This window comes from Onychostruthus taczanowskii, unplaced genomic scaffold (genome assembly GCF_017590055.1).
Source record: "Onychostruthus taczanowskii isolate IOZ18803 unplaced genomic scaffold, ASM1759005v1 scaffold16, whole genome shotgun sequence".
NCBI classification, from domain to species: Eukaryota; Metazoa; Chordata; class Aves; order Passeriformes; family Passeridae; genus Onychostruthus; species Onychostruthus taczanowskii.
This window is the reverse complement of record NW_024498795.1, coordinates 5,555,946-5,576,926: the sequence shown is the minus strand read 5'-3', so window position 1 is coordinate 5,576,926 and position 20,981 is coordinate 5,555,946. Positions and strand designations below refer to the sequence as shown.

At 38.5% G+C, this 20,981-nt stretch overlaps 1 protein-coding gene across 1 annotated transcript in view; it reads right to left on the bottom strand.

Annotated features, from left to right (window-relative positions):
* Positions 1-20,981, bottom strand: part of PIEZO2 (piezo type mechanosensitive ion channel component 2) — a 288,279-nt gene that overhangs the window by 81,233 nt on the left and 186,065 nt on the right. Inside the window, exons 8-14 of the mRNA XM_041399290.1 lie at positions 18,325-18,493; positions 12,975-13,103; positions 10,389-10,527; positions 9,903-10,036; positions 7,579-7,815; positions 2,468-2,591; positions 658-905 (exon numbers count right to left, since the gene is read on the bottom strand). Of these exons, the coding sequence (XP_041255224.1) occupies positions 658-905; positions 2,468-2,591; positions 7,579-7,815; positions 9,903-10,036; positions 10,389-10,527; positions 12,975-13,103; positions 18,325-18,493 (1,180 nt within the window). The remainder of the gene's footprint in view (positions 1-657; positions 906-2,467; positions 2,592-7,578; positions 7,816-9,902; positions 10,037-10,388; positions 10,528-12,974; positions 13,104-18,324; positions 18,494-20,981) is intronic.

Here is a 20,981-nt window from a genome sequence, read left to right as displayed (position 1 = left end):
CACCAAAGATGCTGACACAAGCTGAAGGGAGACACTGATAGAAATATTGATAACATTGCACTGTTGAACAAGAATGAAGAACACTATTTTTCCAGCTGGTCATAAGTAAGCAATGATTATCCACCCAGTTGCAGGCACAGATTTTTGAGATAGTTTTTGTCCTGATGCAAATGCATTGAAGCAAAGACTTTTGTGCAAAAATGTCTGATGAGACATGGGCCGCAGACACAAAGTCAGGTACAGCTTCAGCCAGCTAATTTCATCACCATTGGGTGATGAAAATCCAGGAGTAGAGGGACTCCCATGCTCACTGGGGTGTAGAAGTGGTGTGGACCAGCTGTCAAAAAACCTGGTGGCTATGTAGAATGTGCTTGGATTCAGAATTTTCCACAAAGGTTCCAAAGCTTATGGTGAAGTGGCATGGCAGAGCAGAGGTGTGCATTGTATCTAATTTATGTGCACTTTACTTGTCTTTGCCTATAACCAAAAACCAAGGAAAATTAGTCTTAATCCCTTCAAATCGTCTTATTCTGTTGTGCATAACTAAAGAACAAGCTCACTGTTCATGAATTCTATTTGGAGCTACTTTATTACCATGCTAAAAGTATGAACAGTTCTATTCAAGGCTAAAATTCAGTTAACACAGTTCTCCCTTACCTGGTAGAGTGCCACACAGAAGAGGAACAGTACCATGTAGATGATTTTGTACATGACAATTGTACCCTCAAAGCTGACAAAGAAGAACATGCCCCCACAGACGTAAATCCAGTACTTGATTAGCATAGCCATCACCAGCTTCCCCAAGACTTTCATAATATCCTGTTCATCCTCCTCCTCTCCCTCCTCCTCCTCTTCCTTCTCCTCTTCCTGTTCTTCTGACACTTCTCCCTCTTGCGACTCCTCATCTGCAAATACAGAGTCACATTTGGCCTGTCTCTTCTGGGGAATTTTAGTAAGAATTTAAATGGGTGGAAAGTAAAATCTCTGCACGTGACACAGAAACTTAAAATCAATATTCACAAGAGACTGTAATTCCTAATCATGCATGCCTCCAGAGCAAGGGAAAGGGTTTTAACTTCGTACGAGCTTAAACCTGCTGCTGGAACCATAGGGCACATGGCTACACATCCTTACCAGACACCCACCTTCACTTTGTCTGAAAAGTCAGCAGCTGTAGTGGAAAATTAGAGCTTAAGGGTTGCATAATGGATAACAGCCAAAACACTTTCCATATATTCTTATACTCTCAAGTAAGCAACCTTTTAAATTGGAAAACAAAGAAACCACCAGCACCACCAGAAACCTCTTGAGTTTAAGCTCTCATTTTGTGTTTGAACTTCTCACCTTGAGTTTCATCCTTTAGATAATATTGTGTTTATCCCCAAAAACAAGCAAGGGAAAACCTTAACATAAACCCAAAGAAGCTTAAAAATATAAATGCTGCACTAACACTGCCGATTTTCAAAAAACCTGCCATTTATCCAAGATTTTGTGCTGCACCTGGGCCAGAAAAGACAAGCTGCTTTGGCCCTATGAAGAGACCAAAATTCCCCAGTTATTAACCTTATGAAGTATGTGGAGGGCAGGGTAAGTGTCCCCCAGCAGCAGGTACATGTGCCAGTATCTAGATAACAGGCCTTGCCAGAACCACAGTACAGTTGTTTTTCTTTCCACTGAGAGCAATATTGAAACTTCAACATCAAGAGGCTTGCCCACTCCTTTTGTCGCACTCACCATCCCCCTCCTCAGGCTCTTGTCTTGAAAATCATTGTAGTACAGCTTTGACACTGATCAGATGTTTTACTGAGACAAGGATTGTAATTAATCAGAGACAAAACCACACCACTGCTTCCAGAGCTCACTTTCTACCATTTCAGTGCACTGAACTTTTTTGAGTTTAACATCCAGAGAGAGAGTGCAATGAAAGGATGAACATGTGTCCAGTAGCAAAAGAAAGAACAGGTCACTGAGCTATTAGGTAAGCTGTATCTATGAAAGTAGACTTTGCTCTCAGGTGTGCTTGAGCCCCTCTACTGAAAAAATATATGCTTATTTTTTTCCACTGAAATTTGTAGTTTAACTTCTGTGTCTGTATAAGAGTTTATGTACCAATACAACTTTCAAGGAATTTAGCAACTTTTCCTAGGTAAACTCATCTCCTGTGGTTAAACTTCAGGGCAATTAATCCCCTGGTTTGAGTTGGGAACACAGCAGTAAACTGATCATTTCAGTTCCATGATCTTTCTAAAATTAGTAATTTCATTACCTTCCAGTAAAGAACATTTTATATGAATTTCTAAAGTTCAAAAGTGTTTTACTTCTATATCTCAGAGATAGGTGCACACAGATTTTATAATATCTTTCTTAGCTAATAACAGATACGTTGCTAATTTGCTTTCAGCATCAGAGAAACACAGTAACTAGAACTTCTATCATGACTGAAGGACTAAATTGGATCTGGCTTTACCTTTTTCTTCATTTTCTTCACTTCCAACTTTGACCTCAGATAAAGTAGCTTCTTTTAGCCGAAGCGCTTTCTGTTCAGTGAGGTGTTGCCTAAGCAGTAGCCAGAAAGTAATTGTGAAAAGAATCTGCAAACAAAAATCAAAACAAAACCAACAGACTAATTGTGTATCCTATGTCCTAATGATACAAGCATAGGTTTTCACAAATTTTGCATGCCTTTGTTTTCTCTGTCTCTCAGGAAATGGCAGCAATGGTGCCGGTGTCAAAGTTGCATCTTATGGCAAGTTATATTATTTAGAAACATCCAGCATTACAGAAAACTTTGCTTCATTTGCACATTTCCACTTCTTAGAGGTATTCATCTATTCCTACCCCATTTTATTCAGATTTTAACTATTGTCTTATAAGTTTAGGGATGCTCTTATTATGCATTGATTGATATAATTCCCGTTTGTTGGGCTTTTGTTAATTTTCTACCTTTTTTCAGGGAAGAAGCACATGCAAGAGTGTATTGTCACTATCATGGTTTTGTACATCATAAATATTTTGATTTAGGAGGTTTGTTACTTCAGGTGCTTAAACAGAAGTAATTTAAAAATCCATTTTTTTGTATGTCTTGCATTTATAGAAGACCCAGTCAATGTAATATGCCTTGCATTTGCAACAGTTACAAGAGCTGAGATAGACTTTAATTCTTTTAAGACCTTCAAGAGATGTTAATTCAGCAACAGCAGGATACCTTAGAAATAAATAGATCTCTTTAATGAAGAGTGCAATTCTGTGTTTTGCAACATTCAACAGCTTGTAATACCAAGAGATGGACACAATTTAGAAAACAACATGATCCCTGTTGTCACACACTTGATTTTATGTTTGCTTTCTACAAAGTTTTTGATAATTTCCCTTTGAAAAGGAGATTTATTTCACTACATAGCTAGAAGAACAAAATTTCAAAGAGGAAGCACGTAAGAGCCAAATACTTCACACACAATACAATGGCAAGGCCAGTGGTACAATGCATTTTCTATCTAATGCACAAGACAATAATGGGGAAAAGGATTGCTCCCAGGAGATGGCTTTTTTTATTGACACTGCTGCTAACACTGAGCCATGGCAGCAGATTGTCAGCCTGTGTGACTGGTCACAGCTTCCCCAGATACCTCCTGGAGCTCTGGCTTTTGCAACACAAACCTTTGATATTGTAAAACACAGACTTTCTTCTGCAGTGATTAGCTCTTACTAATTTACGCCACATTTACTCCCTTGTTCTACATAGCATTTCCAGAGCCAGAACTGGCTCTAAGGAACGTCTTGAAGGGTTGCAGACCAAAGAAATGCCTTTAGTAACCTTTTACAGTGTAGATTTTATCTAATTTTCAGGCCAGGAAACAGAAATAGCATGCAGACTCTTATGCAGAAAGAATTACAGTACACTTCTATTCTTCTTTCTGCAGAATACAGTACCCAGTCTTCATTTAAATTCAAAGGACCATTATTCAAAGGACTTTAAATTAGTAATAATGGCGGGTACAGAGTTACTAGTAGAAAAACTACTAAAGAGAGACAGATGGACAAAGTTAACAAGCAAAGGGTGCCTGGGGTGATGTGAACAAAAGGAAATACATAATCAGCAAAACAGGGCTTATGCAGGGTCACTGCAAGCATTTGTATATAAGCAAGGCAATTACTTCGACACAGCCTTACAGGGAAACCTGCCAGATTCTTTCTGGGAAAGCATCATGTCAGGTGCCCCTCTGAAGTGCCTGTACACTTGAGCCCTGCAGTATGGGGAACAAACCCAAGCAATTAGAGATCTCTCTGCAGGGCTGTGGTCTTGTTCGCATGAGAGAGACAGGGTGTGATGCCTTGAATATTTGCAATATAGAGCTACAGGCTCTTTAGGAAGCACAGGCCAGAAAGAAGTAAAGGTGAAGTTGGGATTTGCACAGCAGCACGGTTGGAATACATAGACTCTGTCTGGTGATGGAGGATGGACTAGGTAATCTGGGAGAAATGCAGAATGGCCATGCATGTACAGACATGGTTAGAAAAGTCAAGGCCTGAAACTGAGTCTGGCAAGGCATGTCAAGAGCAACAAGATTTGCTTCTGTACATGCCTCAGCAGAAAAAGGAAGGCTAGGGAAAATTTAGGCCCACTGCTGACACAGGGCATGGAAGAGTCTGAGGTACCAAATGCCTTCTTTGTCTCAGCCTTTGCTAGCCAGACTGGCCTTAAGGAAACACAGTTCCTGGACACCATGGAAACGTCTGAAGCAAGGAAGTCTTCCATTGGTGGAACAGGCTTGAATCAGGGAATATTTAAAGAAAGGGGGCATACATAAGTGCACGGGTCCTGATGGGATGTGCCCAGGAGCTGGCTGGTGTCACTAGTAGAGGTTACTCTCAATGACCTTTCATCAAATGTGGTGATGGGAAAATTGCTGAAGGAAAGCAAATGTCACTCTTGTCTTCAAGAAGTTCAAGATGAAGGATCAAGCCTGGACAACCTCACTTCAATCCCTCGGAGGGTGATAGTGGTGAGATGTTGGAAACGGCTTCCTAGAGAAGCTGTGGATGCTCCATCATTGGATGTGTCCGAGGTCAAGCTGGATGGAACTTTGAGCAATGTGATCTAGTGAAAGATGTCCCTGCCTATGACAGGGGGATTGGACTAGATGATCTTGAAAGGTCCCTGCTGACCCCAAACCATTTTGTGATTCTAATGTGATGGAGAAGCTAATCACATTTTTCACATAAATGAAAAAACATTTCCCAGCAAATGAAGGATGAGAAAACCATCAGGAATAGTCAGAGTGTATTTGCCCAGGGGAAGTCATGCTTGACCAGCTTGATAAACTTTCATGATAAAATGACTGACCTGGTAGATGAGAGGAGAGCAGCATACAGTGTCTCTTACTTAGACTCCAGACAGAAAGTGCCTCTCATAAGGCAGTCAGGGGGAAGCTGATGGAGTGTGGGCTGGATGAGCAGAGAGTGAGCTGAACTGAAATCTGACTGAACGGCTGAGGTCAGTGGGCAGTGATCAGTGGAATAAAGTCTAGTTGGAGGTCCATGATTAGCAATGTGTCCTAGGGGTCAGTACTGAACCCAGTCTTGTTTAACATCTTCATTTTTGATCCAGACAATGGGGGAGAGTGTACCCTCACTGAGTTTACTGATAACACACACCTGGGAGGAGTGGCTGATTCACCAGCGGGTCATGCTGCCATCCAGCAGGACCTCGACAGGCAGGAGAGAGGGGCTGGAGAGAGGAGCTCACAGGAACATCAGGGAATTCAACAAGATGAAGTCCTGCACCTGGGGAGGAAGAACCAGCTCATGTACCATTACGTGTTGGGGTCTGACCAGCTGGAAAGTAGTCTGGCAGAAAGAGCCTGTAGATCCTGGTGGATAACAAGTTACAAGTAAGCCAGCAATGTGCCCTTATGATAAAGAATGTTAATGGCTGCATTAGGAGGTATTGACAGCAGGTTGACGAAGGTGATTCTTCTTACTCAGCATTGTGAGGTGAGGCCACATTTGAGTGCTGTGCCCTGTTCTGGCACCCTAGTACAAGAGAGATGGATGTACAGGAGAGTCCAGCTGAATAGCCATGAAGGGACTGGAACATCTCTTGGATATAAAAGACAAAGCTCGGGAGGAATCTCATTCAATGTCTATAAATATCTAAAGGAACGTGTGAAGAGGTTGGAGCCAGACTCTTTTCAGTGGTGCCCGGTGATGGGACCAGAGGCAATAGGCACAAACTGAAACATGGGAGGTTCCCTCTGAACATCAGGAAACCCTTTTTTTTCCTGTGAGGGTGATTGAGTACTGGCACAGGTTGCCCTGGGATGTGACAAGAGTTTCCACTCATAGGGATATTCAAAAGCCATCCAGGTATGGTCCTGGACAATCAAGTCTAGATGGCTCTGGTTGAGAGTTGGACCAATGACCTCCAGAAGTCTTTTTTGGCTTCAACTATTGTGTGATTCTGTGAAAGTTATGGAGTGCATGTAATTCAGCCTAAAAAAACCCACTAAATACCTAATGGCTTTATGGGTGTGGCCAAATCACCATATACACACACCAGCTTCCTTTCTTGACAGCATCTGTTTTTAGACAAGATATTTGATGATATAGCCCATAAGAAATAATATCAAATGAATGAAGTATTAAGACTGTTAAAATTCCTTAGAGATTTATGAAGTCACTGAAAAAAATGCAGAACTTCTCTTGCAGAACCCCTTGAGCTTTATCCCTCTTACCAAACTAGCCCTACTGTTACAAGATAAATAATACAGCACTGACTAACTTTCAAATGCATTAAAGACCCAGAAATGGTTGTCCAAAAGGTATTGCCAACAAGGAAGATGTCATACAGAATCAACTTAAATTGTAATTAGGGGTCACAAGGGAAGTGATCCACTTAGCACAAGGGGAGCAGTGCCAACTAGATGCACTCCCTGAGATGCCCCTCTTGGGTGCTCCAGGAAAAAACATCATTTTTGCTCAGTCCCTTCTGCAGGAGAAAAATTGCAGAACAAAATGCTTTTTCAAGACATTAAAGAAAAAAATCTATCATGCACTGGGGTCAGCAAATTCTCTTGATTCTAACCTAAAATGGATTTCAACTTGTGCTGATTCAGGTGTAAGGATAAAGAATTAAAACTCAGCCACCCACAACTATGTGCTGCTGCTTGTGCAGTCCCCCGTTAGGGACTGAGTAGTGTTGGAAATTGCAACGACAACACAGTTCCAGTTGCCATCATAGTCACAGACAGATCTGACATCCCATGGGTATTAATCTAGAGAATCAAATAACATCTGGTTTTGAGTCCAGTCTATAAAACCAAACAAGTAAGCAATTTCAATCCACCAAGTATTTTCTACAGAATTATCATGAAAACCTAAAAGGTGTCTGAGCCATGTGCTCTAGTACTAGCTTATATGCAAAAAGCAGTTTTCTGAACACTCTTTCTAATGACTTACCCTTTACTTAGAATTGCTGCTCAATACTGTGGATGTTAAAGAAATGTCAAGAGATCCATATTTTTATCACAATATATTTTGTGGTTTCATAATTAAATCTCAGCTGTTTGTTACATTTACCTTTGATGCCAGCTCCCCAGGTTCCTTTCTTTCTAAAAAACCAGATACTTGAGGAAGTTCATCATTCTTGAGCTCAATACTCCATATATACTGTAATATTAGCAGTAAATTTCCATAAAAAACCATGAATGGTGAACTGATCATGGCATATTTCCTTCGGTCCCGAATCATCCACAATGTGCAAGACCAGATAAGTAACACAAAAGTCAACCAGCTGTGATAGGTGATGCTCCACGCCTTGTGAAAGGAGGAAAGAGAGGAAAAATGTCCACAGATGCATTCAGGAACAACACAGATGCACATTTCCAGTTACACTTCATTTACAGTTCTTTACTCAGTGCATATTTTCATTTTCATCAGATTCTCACCCATATTAATCACCTACTAGACCTGCTAAAACAAACCCCTTGGAGAACGTGCAGAAAGTAGATTCTGAGGGCAAACCCCTGATGCATTAGCTGCACTTTCTAAGCAGACTCATTACACCAAACTAAAAGAGATGGAAAATAAAGATTAAAGTTTGGGCACAGAATTTTTCTTGTAAAACAGCAGCAAAGAATTCAGAGTAGGAATGGCAAAACTGAATCAATGTGTACTGCATTGAAGGCCTTTGACAGCATTACAAAACAGCATTAACTCAATACTGCTCTAGCTTTTGTGGAATCAGTTTAAAATGGAAAGCTATGGTATGCACCCACCCAATCTGAAGAACATTTAGTCTACAGTAACTGTGGTAGATTACCTGAATACTCACAACTACATAACATTTTCTGCAGCCTTCAGAATTCTGTTTTTGAAAACTTCTTTATTAAACACTGAAGAAAAGGATTTAGGGGTTTAAGTGTTTTTATCTACATTGTGTTATTGATTTAGGACTAAATGTAGCTGTATATCTGCTGCTATAACTGTGGAGCAACTGTCAATAAAGAATTAAAAAAAAAATTGTAAACATTAGGAATATTTCTATCAGGTTAGCTTAGCCCTCCAGGAAATTGTGTCTTTTAAGGGTATGTGAAAACACTGATATGCTACTTCTCCATCCTCGTATGAGAAAACAGCTTATACTGAGCTGTCTTTGGCTGTAGTATAAATGGAATTTCCATTAGAGCACACCACAAATAAAGTCATAAATTAATTTGGATCATATAAAATCAGAATATGTCACGAAGATAAAAGTTAGCATTAAACTACAAGTAAGTTTTTAAAATATACTGTCTCCTTTTATATTGAGAGCTATAACCCTGGGAATTAATTAAAAGGGAAATGCAGACCAGGTCTAGTAGAAGGTGTCTCTGTCCAAGGCAGGGGGGTTGGAACTAGATAACTTTTAAGATCCTTCCAACTCAAACCATTCTATGATCCTTAGATCATAGAAGTACATGGGTTTAAAAAATAGGAAAAAAGTTACTGTGTCAAAATGAAATTAACTAACTACTTGCTAATATCTCAGAATGCATCAATCCCGATCTATATTTTGCACAAGGAGCCTGCCTTATTTACAGAGGAAATTTTTTTCTGTTAAAAGACAGCCAATAAAGTTTGAAACTTCATGCAAATGAGAGGCAGCCAAGGTAATTTGTTTTACTGTTTTTAATGCAAAATTGGGCCAAGAAGCTTTATGGTTAATTTCATCATAGTTGAAACTTCACCAAAACAGTAAAAGCAAAGCTTGCATTGGGAATATAGAAAGACATCTAATCATTATGTGGAAACCTTGGTATAATGCAGCTCAAAGTATTTGCAACAAGTAGGCTTAAAAACAAGCAACAGCATGAAAAAGAGAAGAAGGGTAATAAGTAAAACATCATGAAAGTCTGCCTTGGCACAAAGTTGTATTTTCCTTGAGATCTTTCTGTGTCAATACAGGAAACCAGGCTTTACAGATCCTTTCTTCTCAGAGTCATTGGATGCCTCCGTTGCCTGAATTAGGAACCATAATTTTACAGTTTTCTGTATCAGTATGACATACATTAATTTTACAGGTAAATTTCTGAGTGGTGCAAACACGTGACAAACCTGCTTGTGCAGGAACTTGGGAATCAATAGAAAACTGAGACACAGTGGTTTTCTGCTATTCAACAGACAACAAAGCTTGGGGCTCCCACTCCTGGAAACGTGTTGTCCTATTTAAAGGATCTGTAACAGGCCTAGGAATTATACATTAATAACCTAAAATGGGCTCAACATTATGCAGACACCATCTTGGTGTTTTTTAAGCCTGATACAAAGGCTTGCTGAAAACCAACCAATGAGACTACTTTCAGAAAACATGGAGAAGACACTTTCATAAAATCAACAGCATTCTTTTTGTTGCTAGTACTTACCATCATAGCTATCAGAGCACAAATGTAGCTTTGTTTCATGATAAATTGAAACACAGAGACCAGGGCATGTAATTTAACATTTTCCTTTTCCTCCTGAGTAACTTCCTCTTCTTCTTCCTCCTCCTCTTCCTTTTCTAAGTAGAAAAAGAAATTCTTATTTCTTATTATTACATTCTTAATTCTTATTTCCATGCTGGTGTGAAGATAGTACATGCATCCTCTCCTAAAATTACTTTGCTTGCAATCACTCTGATGGCTACTTCAAATCACTGTGTTGGTGGGCAAAGTATTTTGGATGGTATACACCTAGAGCCCAGTTTACAAAACTGTCACATGGGTATCCATCATTGCAAGGTGACAGCAGTTATTTAACTTTAACAGGACAAAGAGTTTACCAAAATGACAAGAAATGCTAGAGGCAGTGACTGGAGATACAGAACAAGAAAAACACATGGAAAAAAAGACACTTCCTAGGCAATTTACTACCTGACACGCCATCCGAGGGCTCCCACTTGTACTGTGGTGTGGAGTACATGTCTGCTTTGGCTGGACCATTTTCTAGTGGCAGTGCAGGGTGGATGGTGTGATAGTCAGCAGGGCTCCCGTTCACTGTTACCAGCAGCACCTGCCAGGACACCGGAGAGAGGCACTGCGTTCACCGTGGCTCTTAGAGCAGTGGGACTCCTACTTCTGTGATTTGCTACTCTTGGAGTGCCAATGTTAAAAGAGGCTAACAAGCAGCTGCAGTTACTTCCAAGAAACTGATATGTTATAGTCGTGTTGCATGCAAAAGTAACACAGAACAGCTTCCAAAATTTATTGTTGTTAGATTTTTATGTCATACCGATAGAAGTAACCAAAAAATTCATCCTTCTTCTTAGACAAACTACTACATCAGCATTTTCAGACTTCAGTTCACATCTTAATATTTCCATTATTAAAACAATGGCTATAAATGACTCCCCAGTTTGAATTATTAGTGGTGAGATCTATATTTGCAGCTGTTAATAAAACCATTGTGGTAATCATTGTTATTGATTGCACATTTTTGTTACTTGGTAGTGCTAATTCAACACTCTTCCATTGTTTTATTTTTGTGCTTTCAATTGCAGCCCTTTTGTTTGTTTGGATAAGTGCTCCAGCAATCATAATCATCAATAACTTTCCTATTGGCAGAAATTCACGTGCAATGGGTTAGTGATGGCAATACATGCTCAAGACTGACTTCTGCTCAGGCTGTGAGACAGGAGCATATCTTGCTTGTCAAAACTATTCACAGGCACGTGCAACAGCCTGTGAACTGTTTCAGAATAGTTTCTGGGTAATGTTAATGTAAATATCCAGCTGCACCAAGTACAGACTGTGGAGCACATTTAGATTCGGCTATGGATGCTTCTAAAATTCATCTTCATCTCCATTCTTCTCTGTGTGCTAAACAGAGGGGACATTTCTGCTTTCAGAGTCTGCTTAGGTCTATAGCAGTCAAGATAAATGGATCATTTGCTGTCTGATCAAATAAAGACTTGTATTTTCTGTAATCTGTAAATTGAACTCATATGTGCTGTCGGTCATGCTTTAAGGGCCTCAGCATTCCAACACGAATGAAATAAAAAAAATATAGCAAAGAAACTAAATCAAATTTAAAGGTGGCTTGCATTAGAAAGCATATTTTGATATCTTATTCAAACCCAATGAAACAGCAAAGATTATTTGCCAGTTGGTACTACTACAAGCAGCTTAATTTCAAGTGACCAATCAATGGTGTCTCAGGGAAATTATTAAGGAAGCAGAAGACAATTACATTTAGGAAATCAATATTATAGGGTAAATGGCAGGCTAACCATAAATCTAGAAGTTTTACAACTGTCATCTAAGGTTTTATCTGTATGTATCCTTGTCTGTATTTACAAACATTGAGAAGAATTGCAAAATTACAAAGACTAGTAGTATACTAACATCCGATGGCTTGTATTCATCTTGGGTCATTGACAGAAGCTGCAAAAAGCAATGCAAGAACAAATTATTAAAGAAGCACAGCTCAAGCATTAGTAAGTGTGACTTCTTGAATATATGTGCTGACTTTTGCAGATTTGCACCAAGAAATTCAGAAAGAAATCTTAAAAAGTCAGCAGAATTGTACAATACCATAACATTGTATTCAGTGTGCCATAGCATTGACATAATTTTACTGTATGTTCCTGTGAATTTTAAACCAGAACTGAGAATGTTGCATTGAAATTTTGGATACTAAGTACAAAAATTAATCAGTATTGCATTATACTGATTAACTGCTTTCTAATGTTTTTCTAATGATCTGATGCTTAAAAACTAAGTTTTTAAACAATCATTAGAATTACTACAATTATAAAAATAGTTGCAATAAAATGGTGATGCAAATATAAAATACAATACTTTATCCGTTTGCCAGCTCATTTCCCATTACTCTTATTATAGCAGATTTCTCAGGGCTTGAGTATATGTGGTTTGAGTATATATGAATGTTCATATGTCCCAAATTTGACAGTAACTCAACAAATGAAATTTTGCAGTGCAGCTGGTACAGACAGGTGGTAGAGAGCTGGACCCTTCCAGGATATTTTACACAGCTGCCTAAACTGTCTTGTTTTGTATCTTCAAGAAGGACACCAGTGCGCTGAGGAGAAGATAACCTGGCAGTCCCCACTCACCAGTGACAGCACTAATTAGTAGGTACAAGGCAGATCAGATCTTTACACCAGGTTTAGCTCCCTGACAGACTTTCTAGCTGGTTTACTCAAAGATAATGGCCCTAAGCCAAAAGCGCCGTCCTATACTTCTTAAATGTGGAAGCCAAAAACATAGAGCATGCTTTTCATTTACATCCTTACACTGGCTCCTGGTTTTGTTTCATTCATTTTTACAAAATATATTCCTATTCTACTCTGCCAAGCAGCCTTGATTTTTATATTAATCAGATATTCTATCTGATTTCTATAATCACACATGGAGATCTTACTCACAAGCTACGTAACACCGCTTCCCTTAATTCGAAGTAATTGTGTAATGCAGAGACCCTTCCCCCTCCAGTCTTACTTTTCTCTCATCTGTTGTATAGTGGCTTGCATACCACAGACTGCGTCTCCTCTCCGCTGTCATTGGAATTGGGCTGCAGGGAATTTCTTTGTCATCTTCCCTGCTGACAGATTTCTCTTCATCAGGTGTCTGCTAAATGACAACAAATGACAGCACTAGCTGTAGCTCTGTAAACACAATCTTCACAGAGGAAGTGAAATTTACCCCCAACTGATGCTCCCTCTGCAAAGCATGTCTGAAGCACCTTTAATGGCTAATTAGCCATTATTAGCCATATTAAACATAATTAGCCACCATTAGTGGCTAATACACTTGGTTTATGGTAGATGACTCTGAGATGACATTTTCAGAAACAATGACAGCTTTTCTGTAACTGCTGGTTACATGACACCAGAATTACACAGACCTCCATGTTCTACCTTAGCTTACCATATAATCATACCATAAGCATAAACAAATACATAAAATATAAAACCCACGAGGTACAATGTCTAATTTTCAAGGCAGTGTATGCTATTTCAGCACCTTTGACCACTGTTCCATAATGACTTTGTTGACAAGCTAGTAAGATAAGGACTTGACAAATGGAGCACAAGATGGGTGGAGAATTAGCTCCTTTCTCCAAGCAGGGTAAAGGCTCAAATATAAAAAGGTAGATTGACATGAGTGGAGTTTCTCAGAGAGACTGGCACTAGGTCTAGTCCTATTCAAAACTACCAGGAAAGAATTGCACTCACACAAAAATTGGGAATGACAAAATTTGTGAACTGGGAGGAGGCAAATGGGCCAGAAGAAAGACTCACCATCCAGAGATGGGAGACCAAAAACTGCACCAGGTATAACAAAGATAAAGTCCTGCAGCTGGGATAAACCCACATAACAATAAAGGCTGTGGACAGACTGTGTGGGAATCAGCTCTGTGGAATAGGTTCTGGTGCACAGCAAGCTGAAAAAGAGCCAGCAGCGGACTGCACTCCAGCAGCAAGGAAAGCAGACACGTCCTGGACTGCATCAGCCAGAGTACTGCCAGCAGATCAAGGGATGTGATTATTCCACTGTGCCTGGCAAGTGTCAGGCCCTACCTGCCACGCAATTCTGGCATCCCCAGTTCAAGAGAGAGATGCAGAAAATCTGGATAAGGTCCCACAGAGAATTGTCAAGATGATTAGAGGCTTGGAGAAGCTGAAGGATGCAGGAATCTTGATTTTTTTCCAATTTACAGCAATAAAATTACAGTTTTAGAGAAGACAAAGATAGTCTTCTCACAGGGAGGCATAGTTATAGAACAGGAGGCTAAGGACATAATTTGCTTCAGGGAAACACCTTCTGAGTATAAAAAAAATATTTTTTATTTTAAAAATATATACATGAGTTTCTCTAATCCTTTTTTTTTTTTTTTTTTTTCCCTCCACCATGGGAACAATGAACCATGCAAGATTTGGCCTTGGAAAATCTAATTTGAGGCCCTGCTGTGAGATTGTTGCTTCACATGATCTTCCTAAATTCCTTCCAGTCTGGACTGTCCTATGACTTTGTGATTGTCTCTAATCCATGTGGTTTATTTGTCCATCTGAGATGACAAATTTTATCACTAAGCTGAGGAGGAGAGCAAACCACAGCAGGTTACAGCTTCTTTTTGAACCCTACCAGGGCTCTTCCTGCACTGTTCCTCCTGAGTGGCAGCTTGCTGGTGGCAACTGTTCTCATTGCTTAGGCAAAATTTGCTTAGGCAAAATCCTCTGATGTAATAGAAGAATAAATCAGGGTGCTGGGCAGAGGTCTGCAAAGCTACCCGTGAGAACAGGATATCCAAACATCCCAGCTCATTTTGAAACTCTCTTCATTCCAATCCTAGCAGCAAGGTCCTATTTTTTACTTGACTTAGATAAGCAATGATTATTAATTTAATTTCACTTCTCAGAGGAAATGGTAGCACATTTCACATATGATTGTATATTTATATTTGATAGTAAAAGGGCATTCCTAGCAAAACTTTAAGATGAAACAAATTGATTCTGTGCTTAAAATACTTGTCACTGCCATTTGAAACTTTAATATAAATATGAACCATAAAGAACTGCTTATCAAAGAAATTTAGTTTGGCACCAGGGTGACAAAAACAATACAAAAGACCTAAGACACACACAATTATTTTAGTAAGATATTTTTAGCCTTAGACACAACAGGGAAGGCTGGGAAATCTTGTTTTCTCTTTCTCAGAAGAGGAAGAAAAGTCAGAAAACACAATACTAGTCACACAAGCACAGCTTGTGAGAGTCCTTTGACTTGCCTGATTTTTTCAGTTCTTCCTCAGCAATTCTTAAACATCTTTTAATTCAAACAATTATAAAAATTTTATAAGAGGACTCTACATTCAACTGCTGTAGCTCTGCTGGCTCCTGCACTATTACTTACCACTCACAGCACAGAATGAATGGGCTCTATTCATATATTCAGCACTAGCAGTTACAAGCAGTTACTAGCAGTGAGCTGAAATCTCCAGAGACAGATTGCTTTTTCTTATTTGCAGAGGTAGAATTTCACAAGACTCAATGTAGAACAAGTCAGGATCCAAAACAGCAAGCATAAGAAAAGCAAATCTTCCAATGACTGCCACAGCCACTTTGCATGAGTAAGATCTATTCAGAATCCCATATGAAGAACATACACTGAAATTTCATGCATGCCATGCTTTGGCATTGTGGTGCACACACAAAAAACTGAACCCTGAAACTCAAGATTTGAAGTGGGAGGTGTTTCTGTAAAATTGTTCATCACCTGCAGCATTTAGAGACAGTCTCAAAGCACCTGTCTCAAAGACAATTCTTGCTCCAGTCCAGGAGGAATTTTACCCAAGATATAACTCACACAAGAAAAAAAAACAAAACAAAACAAAAAACCATCAGGTCTACATGTTTTACTCTGCTTTTAGCATCTGCTACACCAGTATTACATTTAGCTTATGTTATCTTTTTAGACTGAAAAAGTACTTATTTCTTGTTTTGCTCAAAACAGTTTTTGTTCAAGAGCTTTTTTTGAACAAAATTCCTAGGATGAGGCACTTCTTACTATACAGGACAGCACCATATAGAGAACAACTTCTTTATACCAAATGCCTCATAGCATTTTGTCTTTGCCATTTATTAAACTTCAGGTAGGTTAGTTGTGAGACCTAAATACAGAGTAACTTTGAAATCACTGAGGACTGAAAAGGCAGGTTATATACTTAGTTCCATAATGAATCAAATGCACCACAATTATACAAGTTTAAAAACATTTCAATGAAACCTAGAATTATTCTGGATTTAAAAAACTGAGAATGCAGTCTACTGGAGAAAAGCTAGTAAAAGAAATTTTAAATCGTGATCTACGACACCACTAGACAAAACCAAAATGCATATAGGGAAAAAACACCAAAAAAAAAATCCCACCAAAACCAAAAAACATAAGGAGGATGTGTGCAAAATACAGAAAATACAGTAAATTTTGCAAATCTCAGCATCTCTTTCTAATGACAAACACTTGCACCACTAACATCCTGTGCATCAGAAATAAGCATTAATGCATGGATATTTCTTCCTTTACAGTGTCCCCTTTTCAAAGCATCCATTTATCTTTGGAGGGAAGCATCATTTCCCTGGCATCTGAAGTTCCCTTGGGAGTGCCAAGACTTGGTATTGCCTTTCATGTAGCCATGAATTTGACATCAGTGTTTCTTGAATTAATGTCTTTTAATACTTACTCTAGCTCAACTGCCTGGAAAGCATCTCTAATTTCACTTGTTGGCAGTTCTCAGAGACTGGTTTTAGCATTTTATGGGAATATCTATCTCAGACACCACAAGCAGTCTAAAAAAAAACTGCAGGCAAGACCACTGTAGTTCCTCTCAAGTCCCTGGAGGAAATTGCAGTCTTCTCTCTCTCCTAGACAGAAAGACCCACTTCTCTCCACTGAAAAAGTACAGCAACTAACTTAGGTCCAACACCAAACTTTTAGATGGTGACTGTTGGATGAAAACAACACAGGTACTGGAAATCAATTCCCAGACTTGCTGAGATCACACAGCTCACACTAACTGCATTTCACACGTGGTTAGTCTTCTGAGGGTAATTCTCATGGTTTTACTAAGCAGTTTGTGAAATGTGAAGTTTTAGTTACAGCCCCAGTGCTAAAATCCTATTATTATCTGGAAATCTAATGTTTCATTAAAAAAAAAAAAAAAAAAAAAAAAAAAAAAAAAAAAAAAATCTAGCCTCCTGAAGCTGCAGCTGCAGAAAAAAGAATAAAAAGACCCTAAAAATACCCAATGCCAGAGGGTACTGGACCACAACGATATGACTTCAGAAAAGATAGTATTAAGATTTCTGGAAACTTAAGACACAATATTTTAATAGCTCAGGGTGATGGCTCTGACATCGGTCATCTTTTGAAGCTCTATATATGTAATCCCCAAATACCAGACATCTCAATTCAGAGGTGATGTATTTTGATTGCCTTTTTAAATGTTAAACAGTTACATTATCCATTATATGAAGAAACACCCTTAAAATAAGAAAACCTTCAGCATTTTTACTTGCCTCTACAAACTCCACTAATTCACAGCAGAGTCATGAGTATTTTCATTGCGGTTTACAGCACTACTAAACCTCAACTTGAAAACTCCCATCAGGCCTCTGAGGATCAGGAAATTAATATAAGTAATGCCTAGGATCATCCTTTTTATACTTTCAGTTTCTAAGCTTTTAAGATACCTCTGGGTTCCCATATACCCATTTTCCTCTGAAATTGGAAGAAGTACAGGTTTACTTTTTTTTCTCCTTGTTCTCTTGCTCTTAAATGAAAGCTGGGATTTTTCACTCAGGCACACAGGAGGAAAGGTTTTAAGAAAATTTGTTCTATATCTGTGATAAAATTACAAATATGTCTTTTGTCTTACTGTATCCTGTGCCAAAATCCTAGCTCTGTTCTGGCAGGTAAGCATTAGGTGCTGGCATTTCACTTGATAGCACCTAAACTTGAATCACAGACTCAGAATCATTTAGGTTGGAAAAGACCTTTAAGATCATTGAGTCAACCAAGTCCAGCCACTACTGCATATCAATACCTGCTTTCCAAATCAATGCACTAATGCTCTGCCATTGCATTCCCTGCATAACTGTCCTGGTGATTTTAAGAATAATATCCATGTTAGATCAGACTTTGGAGAAACTTAGTGAAAAGACCGAATTCAAAGTACCACCTTGCATTTGCTTTTTCTCTTAATTTTCCTGAAGTTTTGCACCTCTGTTAGTGAGCATCTGCACTGGCCAGTCTCCCAGTCATTAGTGAAGGGAAGAGAGAAGGAAGTTACCCTTTCAATGGGCTCTTGCAGCCAGAGACGAATGAGAGTGGCGAGGGTGTAGTACATCACCAGCAGTAAGATTGGGTTAGCGTGGTGATACCAATGTAACTCTTGATTTTTGATGATCATCCAAGTGCTTGAGCAGTTTGTCTGAGTAAGAGAAGTGACACCAAACAACCTGTGAATATAAAAAAACCAAAGCAGCCACATTAGATAATAAACACCAAATCTTAAAGGATGTTTAAAAATATTTCGGAGGGCAACTTTTGCTTTTATTTAATACCAATTGCTCTGTTCAAAGTAGCACCTGCCATCACATCTAAAATGCAGTATTTTTCTTCCACATATTTAGTCAAAAGAAGTGGGTTTTTACCATTGCTTTTCAACATGAAAAAATGTGAGTATAATAACATTACATCTACTATGTCCAGTGAGAAAACTTGCAATGATCTGCTCCCCATACATCCAGAGCTACAGAAAGTGGGAAGAGAAAATCTGGCTGTAAATCCATTTGGCAAATCACAGCAACACGACATTTCAGAGAGATTTAGCAAGCCGATGTGTAACACCATTTCAGTCACCCTGCCAGGACACAGCTGTAAAGTATATCTTCTTGGCACACTGAACAGTTTACTGGTCTTTTCTTTTAAAAAGCTAATACTATTAATAAATTGTTGTCTAATAATGCCAATGTTTAGAAACATACAGGGCTCTACTGAACTCATAGCTTTTGTGAACAAAATATAAAAATATTCCAAAAGATAATCACTTGTTTCACATAATCAAATAATTGAGGGAAGAAAGAGAAGAAAAATTAATTAGAAGTTTTATTATCAATTATATGAGATATTTGATGTTTCTAGATAAACTGGGATTACACAGTATTTCTGTCAAGTAAGGACATATGTTGGCAAAAAACCTACTTAGTATTAAAAAAAAATCCCAGCATTTTCAATTTAATACAAGATGTTCGATGCCTAGTAGATGTGTTAAATACTGAAACAAAATTAATAGGAAACAATACGGTTCTTTCACTATAAAATAGCTTGCAGAGTTCCAAAGTTAGGACATGAGCAGCAGCATGTGTTAGTATTCATTATAAACATTTTGTCTATTGACAAAAGCTTTTTCTACCATAATGTCTGTGAGAGTTTTAATTTTTTACCAAAACAAGGTCTAAGAGACAACTAAGAAGATCTTCTTGTTGGTAGAACAACAAGTCCCAAACTATTGTTCCTCTGAAAGGGTAAACCAAACACATTAATAAAAAAACAAACCCAAAACCAAAACATCCAAGATTATCTGCCGGGGGCTTTAATTTTTAAGAGTGTCTAAAAACTTAGTTCTTCCTTAACCTAGTATGATCCAACATGAAAAGCTGAATGAATACAAAGATTAAGTACAATATTCAACAGAGATGTGCTGCCTGAAATCTGCCTTTGGATGCTGCAAAGTGCAAATGTTACACCTGTTCTTAACTGGGGATTTGCTGCATGGGCATAATACCATTAACTCACAGAAGAGCTCCACAGCATTTTATTAACCAATCTATCAGCACTCACGTCTCATTCTGATTGTCAACAGAGGTCAAAGGTATGAACTTTAAGACCTGTAAGAGCTGTTGGGTGGACACAAGGTTGGGAAAAAACATTTAAAAAATCCTGCATACAAAGTAAATTGCTGTAATTTAAAGGAGCTGAATGAGCTGTGTTTGGAGCTGACTCAGACTCAAATTTCCATAGCATCCAAGAACTGTTGGAGCTGATGTTACAGTTTGGCTCCAGCTGGGTGAAATGCATGCTGGATTGTATTCTGTTCATATTTCTATCAGCATAGAGGAACATCTTGTTTGTCTGCTTTCCTCTCTCCTACTGACTTACAATTTTTGCTCATCAGTGATCAGGGTTGTTGAGTTCCTATCAGTTGCTTAGTTCCTGTTAGTTTCATCTTTTACCTCTGTTTCATGACATAGTTCTTCATCTTTGGTTCATTTTAAGCTTTTCTTTGTAAGCACAGTATGATTCACCCTATTTCTGTCCCATAAGCATCAGAATCAGAGTGAAATCCAATTCTTACTGAAATGCCAAGTCTTTCCATTGACAGTTAGTGATGAGTATTTCCTACAGAAATGAGGGAAAGTTCCTGAAGACTCTCAGAACCTTCTGCCAAGCAGACATGATCTTCATATCACATATTCCATTCCTGTAGTATGTTTTATAATATACTATAGCTAGAAAGCCAGATCAACTTATGTTTTACTTTTATCTCCACTGAAAAGAAAACATTCCACATAATCCTGATGGCTAGGATATTTTATTATTTTTCAGTTATAGTCTCATTCTCTTAGTTTCATTTGCTGGCTCCAACTTATTCATACATTACAGTACTGGACTTAATTCTGCTCCCTTCTGGTCCTGCATTCAGCAAGTTTAACAATAATAACTCAACATTAGTAACATTAATAAGTTACAGCACATCTTTTCCCTCTAAGCTGTCACATGGCCAGCAATGTAGTTTAATGTATTTAACTTCAATTTATTCAATGTATTTTGCTTTGTGTCATAAAGCATGGATGTAGAGGAAACGCTCCTCATTTCTAATTTCTCCTTGCACTTTGAGACTTGTTAGTCACAATGTACTCAACACAACTTTCTCTGTTTATCACG